Raw genomic sequence first — 7,587 nt, 5'->3', positions numbered from 1 at the left:
TTATCGTGCCGCCCCGACTCTCCTCTCCCCCTCCCCTCCCATGGCGACGCCCGCCCTGCCAAACCCTAGCCCGCTCCTCGACGACCCGCTGCCGCCCGAGCCCAAGCCGCGCCGGGAGACCAAGGTGCGGGACCCGGACGCGCGGGAGCCGCCGGCGGCCGCGCAGGATCCGGAGGAAGACGCGCCCGAGGAGCCCGAGCCCGAGCAGGACGAGGGCCCGGAGCCGCCGCCCCTCCCCACCGACGCGATCGAGCCCACCCCGTCCGGCGCGGAGGTGGAGGACGGGGACGACACCTCGTCCGTCTCCTCCGTCTCGTCCGCCGCCGCTGCCACCGATGCCGCCGCCGCAACGGGGGGCAAGACGGAGAGGCCCTTCCCGGCGGCGACCGACCTGCTCCACATCTCCTACAACCAGGACTACGGCTGCTTCGCCGCGGGGACCAAGACGGGCTTCCGCATCTACAACTGCGACCCCTTCCGCGAGATCTTCCGCCGCGACCTCGGCCCCTCCCCCACCGCCGTTCCCGGGGAAGAGGCCGCCCAGGCCCTCCACCAGCCCGCCGTCGCGGGCGGCGGCGGTGGCGGCATCGGGGTCGTCGAGATGCTCTTCCGCTGCAACATACTGGCGCTCGTCGGGGGCGGGGACGCGCCGCACTACCCGCCCAACAAGGTCATGATCTGGGACGACCACCAGAGCCGCTGCATCGGGGAGCTCTCCTTCAAGTCCCCCGTGCGCGGCGTCCGCCTCCGCCGCGACCGCATCGTCGTCGTCCTCGAGAACAAGATCTTCGTCTACAACTTTGCCGACCTCAAGCTGGTGCAGCAGATTGAGACCGCGCCCAACCCTAAGGGCCTGTGCTCTGTGTCGCAGCAGCCTGGCTCCATTGTGCTGGTCTGCCCCGGTGCGCAGAAGGGCCAGATCAGGGTCGAGCACTATGGTGCTAGGAAGACCAAGTTTATCAATGCGCATGCCTCCCGTGTCGCGTGCTTCGCGTTGTCACAGGATGGCAGGCTCATTGCCACCGCGAGCACCAAGGGGACGCTTGTGAGGATCTTCAATGCCGCTGAGGGCAACCTTCTCCAGGAAGTAAGTTTTCCCAGCATGCATTCATTCAAGTGATACATGATAGGGGAGTAATATATTTGACTGACGCATTCAAATGTTGGGTTAACTGAAAAAGGAAAAACCCTGCTGACTTGAGAAACTTTTGGATGATAGTCTATAAGGATTTGAATGAGCATCCAAATTGAAGCTTTGTAATGCATGATGCATCGGTGTTTAGCGTAGAATATAAGTTGATAAATGATGGGGAGTATTATATTTGACTGATACAATCAGGTGTTCAGTTAACTGAAAGTGGATACACCCTGTTTCTTTCAGAAACTTCTGAATGATTATTGTAAGAGCTGTAGGACTAGTCTGTGATTAATTGTGCTAGTACGCGGCAACTATGCTTTCAAAAGGTTTGGCTTTGCACCGATTTAGGTAGTACCATGTGACTTAGGTTGTTAGAACAACAATCACAGGCTTAACTTTACTTTTCGTTCTTAGAGGAATACATGTTGTGACATAGGTTAGCTTTTCAACTTAACGATAAAATGCTACCTATTCTGCTAATGCTAGATGCTGCATTTTGTTTGGCAAATGCAACCGTTGAAAGTTTGAAATTGCATTAGTGATTACTTGTAGTGATATCTTCCACAAGGAAGCCCCCCAAACAGAGTTTACGAAAATTACATCTCTCAGGTTAGTAGGATTTGAATGAGCATCCAAATTGAAGCTTTGTAGTGCATGATGCATCACCAGCATTGGTTAGTTAGTTAGGTTGTTTTCATGATCTTTATTAGTCTTGCTTGGTTAGCAATCAGTCCTTATTGATGTTTTGTTTTCTTTGTTCTTTAAAATCCAGTGTCGTTTCTTTATTTGAATTAAATTGAATATGGGATAAATTGAACTTCTTCCCTAGAATTTTTGGTGGGTTTTTCTATACTTTAAACAACCTGGACCTGATTAATCGACCCATCATGGACTTCATAATAAATATCATCATAAAAGAAGGAAAGTAACTCTTGATACTGACATACTGTACTAGTTCAAGAGTGATGATCTTTATTCCTTGTTGTGTTTCCAGTTTTATCCGATGCCGATTCAACTACCATTTGTGAACTGACACCAGAAACGGTATTTGTCCTATAATATTAGTGTAACATTTACTGTGATGCCAACCATCTGCTTAGGAAATTAAATACACCCCATACATTGCTGCTGCCACTTGGGATCAAATGTTAGCACTGATGTATGATGAATCTTTGAAATTCTATATGAAGGAAATGTCTAATAAGTAAGTTAACATCATTGGAAGTGTTACATTGTGATCCTTCTTTGGTGGTCCATCATGGTCAGTACTCTGTAATGTCGCTTTCATACACCATTTGGGTTGCTTTGCTTATACTCATTTGTCATGATTAATATTGAAAACTGGAAGATACCTAATAAGTGAATTCCCTGGTTCTGAAGATGACCGTCTCTCATAATGCCCTTTGAAATCTTAGTCACAACAAACATTCTCGACATTGTAGTCAATTTCTCACAATTCTCCTTAGAAACCTTGGACAGCTAGCATTGTTGATGTTGGAGGGTCTGTAGTACAGATTGTACATCAACTGGAGAAACCGTACCCATTATTTGGTGGTGTGAAGATCTGTACATTCTTGTGTATCTTTGAAGGGCTGTTAACTTGGTATATATTCTGTTGGCCATAGATTAATAAAAAAATGTAGTATGCAACTTATTGTCATATAGGACTTTTATGATCAGAAATGTTCTTCCTTTTTTTTATTAGAGAAAAAAAATATAGCACCATCACCCACGGTCCACCCCAATATCCATTTTTTGTTTTGCTTCGCACCATCATGAAGTTGCCTAGTAAACACACCAGGCCTCATGTTAAAGCCATTTCTTGTTGTTTCTATTAATCGTTGCTTTGTAAAGATTTCAGAGCATTTTTCAATGATTTAGATGATTTGATTTCATTGCTTGTTTGTAATATATCATTTCAGTACCGGTGTTGCAATCATGTATTGCAAGTACCAAATTGCTCAAATAATTGAAGCAAGTACCAAGATCAGTCAGAAAGAACCACGGGATTTCCCACATTTTGATTTAAAAATTTAACTTATTAAAGCTGTATCTGTGGCTATGGAACTCTGTGCAATTACTGCCAAATTATGCTGACGAAGCTCACTGAGTTGGTAACTACATATCAAGTTATAATCTGCTAACTCATAATCAGTGGGAATGAAGTCTCAAGCTTATGATGAATGAAGTCTCTCACATGTCCTTACCTTTTGAATGCTGGGGATATATCATTTAATGTTGTTCTGCTTTGTTCTGTTGCAGGTAAGGAGAGGTGCTGACAGAGCAGAGATATATAGCTTGGCTTTCTCAAATAATTTACAGTATTTGGCTGTATCTAGTGATAAAGGAACAATTCATGTGTTCAATTTAAAGATAAATGTTGGTTTGACCACAAATGATAAGCCTCTGCCAGCTCCAGACGCTGATGTTCCCCATATGAGTCCATCATTTTCTTTTATTAAAGGTAAGTCCCTAATCATTCAGATATCTTGAGTTGCATACATCTTGTTTGCAATAATGAAATTATTCTCAGCTTTTTGTGTTTTTAATGTCATTACATTTAATTCGCTTAAAAAATCATCTTCATAACTTACAAACCAAGAACCAAGCTTTAGTTAACCTAAATAGTGAGTTGCTCCCGTTATGAATTAATTTGGAGCAAATGCTGTATCAACCATATTCACTGCTGGATACTATGTGTGTCCTTTCTTTCTATTGCAAGTAAGACTAAATAACTTTTTGACGTTCAATAACGAAATACACTTTTTGTGGCCGAGTTTCCCCATTACAACATGCTTTTTAGCTTTTCAGATTTGTTTTGTGGCATTTTCTACTTAAATAAAGGGTACTAAAAAACGTTCTGGTTAGCTGCTTCTCTGATTGTATCCCGCATGTTTGACACTGCGTATAATGTTTGATTGGTTTACAGTGTAGTTAGTATACATGAATGTTCTGTAGGTTCTAGCTCCCATGATATTTTAGCCCTGTACTCCTTATCTTTCTTCAAGTTACCGCTTTACAATCTGTTGATATGTTCTTTTGCTCGAAGCTTGGAACTGAGCACTGCATGATTGGTCTGCACTTGTTGGTGTCCTTCATTTAGTTATGTTCTGCATTTTGATGCTTTCGAGCATGCACAAACTAAATATTTTGGGGGTCTTGAGTGCATGTTTAGGTGTGAGTGGGATTGCATGAAGTTGACCTTGATCTTGAGATTGAAGTGCTGAAGACACTTTTCAGTTTTCCATCTAGTACCAAGCATGTCTATTTCATTGATGACAGGTGTGCTACCTAAATATTTCCACTCGGAGTGGTCTGTTGCTCAATTCAGGCTCCATGAGGGCGAGCAGTACATCGTTGCATTTGGTCATGAGAAGAATACCGTGGCAGTTGTTGGCATGGATGGAAGGTACATACATGAAATTGAACTTTATTAATCCTGGAAATAAAAGATTAGATTTCCAACAATAGGTTTATATATTTATTTTAACGCGACTTGCAGCTTCTACCGGTGCCAGTTCGACCCGGTCAATGGAGGAGAAATGCAGCAGCTGGAGTGCCACAATTTCCTAAAACCATCAGATCAGCCGTAGTAGCAAAATAATAAAGCAGCAGCAACTATTTGTCTGCCTTGTGTGCCATGGCTGGCTGTACAGTATCTCTGTAAGCTCTCGGCTCGGCTGAGGGTTAATTAAGCAGAGGCTAATGTTATGTGTAAATATATGCCTTTGGTGACGATGCCATAATGTGCTCTGTGGAGGCTCAGAAGGAAGAAGCCTTGTGCAGATGAACAATGATAGAATGCATCTTTTATCTATGAGTGTTTGATTAACAATACTTTTGCTAGTTGAATTTTACCAATGTCCTTGGCATGAAAGTCTTTCTGCCAAGGTCTCTCGTTGCTCTTCAAATAAAATTGAAATGACACATCTCTTGAGCTGAACTGCAATGAAGAGCACAAGACTTGCAAATGTACCACTTCTATGAGTTTTGCATTCCAGAGTTCTTTGACTATGATGCCGTAAGAGGTAATATCACTGGCAGTCACATAACTTGCATTGGATGTGCAGTTTGGTGCTACATCTTTCAAAATACGTTTTTTTGGTCAGTTAACTTGTCAATTGGTGCAGATACGGTCAGTCCAGCTGATTGCACGCGTATCTTATGCTCGCGTGGCATGCCACGCATGCACGGGGCCACTGTTAGTGATGGAAACCGTTTCGGAGCGACCCGCGCGTGGTTGTTTTGTGCAGAACCCCCTCGGAAAATGTTGGTTCGCGTAAAAGAATCCCTGTTGACAGTGGCCCCAACATAATTCTGTAGGTCTCCTCTGTTTGCAGATCCTCCCGATTCCCAAATCCAGGCGGGCGATGGCGGCTGCTGCTGGCTTGGGGGAGGAGGTTGTTGAGGCCGCCGGCGGCTGCTGCTGGCTTGGGGGAGGAGGTTGTTGAGGCCGCCGGCGGCTGCTGCTGGCTTGGGGGAGGAGGTTGTTGAGGCCGCCGGCGGCTGCTGCTGGCTTGGGGGAGGAGGTTGTTGAGGCCGCCGGCGGCGAGCTCAGGAAAAGATCACCCGCGGCAGGATTTGATTCTTTCTCCTCTTGGTTTGGCGAGATGGGTTGCTCCGGCGTTGGCAATCGCGATGGAGGGGAGGAATGGAAGGCCACGGCTGTGTGAACCTCCTTGTCCTGTGTGAATCTTGCAAAAAACTCGGAGGTAATGCTCCTTGTCCTTGTCCTGTGTGAACCTTGCAAAAAAGATTCATTCGTTATTGACCAAGACTTGCTTTTAGGTAGATGAGGTGAGCTCCCGCAGGTTGATTTTGGACTGCGGCAACACAAGCTTGTATGTTTTTTATGTTGTATGAGATGTTGTTTTTCAGTGAATTTATGTGGTTGTTACATGTATAGGACTGCTCACATGTGCAGCGGCTTGATCCAGAATGGAGTTTAATGGAAAGGTCTGTCATTTGTGATCTGTCTAAGGAAGAACAAGGTGCTTGAGAATCAAGTTGAGGAGAAGGAAGCAGAGAAGCAGTCCATGAGGGAGAAGCACAAGGTGGAGAAGAAGCTGCTTGCAAGGATTCATAGGGAACAATTGTTGTGTAGAGATAGGATGCTAGTGTTCACAAATAGCCTTTGTTTTGGCTTGTGTGCCATTCTGTTTGCAGTAGCAAGCAAGAATTAGTAGGGGAAAAATTGTGGCATTTTGTTGATCGTAGGAGCAAGAAGGAATGTGATTTCTCTGTTACTTTGGAATGTGTCACTTGTTGGAAATGATAGAATATAAAATTTGCATCAAAACAGAGTACTCACCTTCATTCTCGGCAAAGTTTTCTACTAAATATTAGCAATATTTTGTACTGAATTTTGACAAAGTTCTCTACAGATTTTTGACAAAAGTTCTCTACAGAATTTTGACAAAGTACTGTACCAAACAGAACATGTACTGAATGTTGCAAAGTTTTGTACAGAAATATGTCAATGCTATGGACTGAATCATGGCAAAGCCATTAAAAGAATTTCGGCAGAGCTTTGTACAAAATTAAGCATGAAGATTTTACACATACTGACCATCATCATTAACAGGCAGAGAGATTAGTCCAGAAATAGATATAACTTCAAACAGAACATCATCCATAATTAACAGGATTAGGTATTGCTCCAAACTACAAGTTCATTTGTCTTCCTAACATAAAAAGAGCATCAAAAGAAGCAGTTCTTAACCCCATCGAAAGGAATAGTTCGCTGATGAGCTATGCGTAACAAAAGTTCATTCATGAACTAGTTTACATGGTCATGTAAACTACATAGACAAGAAATCATGCAGGTCACCAGGCCAGCCTTCATGAAACAGAGCAGCTTGTGGTGCATTTTGGCTCACAATTACCTCCTCTTCAGCCTGCACGAAAAGAGGTGGTTCTTGATTCACAGCTCCATTAGGTCCAAAAAGCAAGTTATAAAACCCTGGAGCAGCAGCCCTTGCTCCTCTAGGAGGATTGCTTCCAGTTTCAACATTGCCTCCTGTTGCAGCTGTTGAAACATTTCCTCCTCTTGTAGCTCTTGAAACATTGCCTCCTCTTGCACCATTGCTACCACTTGTGCCTCCCCTTTGAGAACTTCCTCCTCTTGTTACATCGCCTCTTGCACCATTGCTTCTTCTTGTACCTCTTCCTCTTTGTGTTGAGCCTCCTCTTGTTACATTGCCTCCGCGTTGAGCTGAGCCACCTCTTGTTACATTGCTTCCTACTGTAGCTGCACTTCTCACCCTGCCCCTTGTCATTGTTGTTGTCACCCTCCCTACAGGGATTGTGTCTCTAGCATTTGCAATGAAGCTAGACTCCGGCAAGGGACCAAAGTCCATAGGAGCAGGGTATGTGAATTTTTCCTGTTCAAGGAATTAATACAGTAAACATATCATGTCAGAAAGTGAAAATAGAGTTACCAACATAAG

The 7,587-nt window shown here is 44.3% G+C and overlaps 1 protein-coding gene across 1 annotated transcript; it reads left to right on the top strand.

The window, feature by feature from the left end:
• Nucleotides 1-5,081, top strand: LOC119270259 (autophagy-related protein 18a-like). The gene is made up of 4 exons (XM_037552251.1): nt 1-1,087; nt 3,401-3,602; nt 4,421-4,547; nt 4,641-5,081. Exons 1-4 carry the CDS (start codon nt 41-43, stop codon nt 4,729-4,731), a joined length of 1,467 nt encoding a protein of 488 aa, XP_037408148.1. The 5' UTR covers nt 1-40; the 3' UTR covers nt 4,732-5,081.
• The last annotated feature ends 2,506 nt before the right edge of the window (nt 5,082-7,587 follow it).

This window comes from Triticum dicoccoides, chromosome 3A (genome assembly GCF_002162155.2).
Source record: "Triticum dicoccoides isolate Atlit2015 ecotype Zavitan chromosome 3A, WEW_v2.0, whole genome shotgun sequence".
Classification (NCBI taxonomy): domain Eukaryota; kingdom Viridiplantae; phylum Streptophyta; class Magnoliopsida; order Poales; family Poaceae; genus Triticum; species Triticum dicoccoides.
This window is presented reverse-complemented; position numbering and strand designations above follow the sequence as displayed.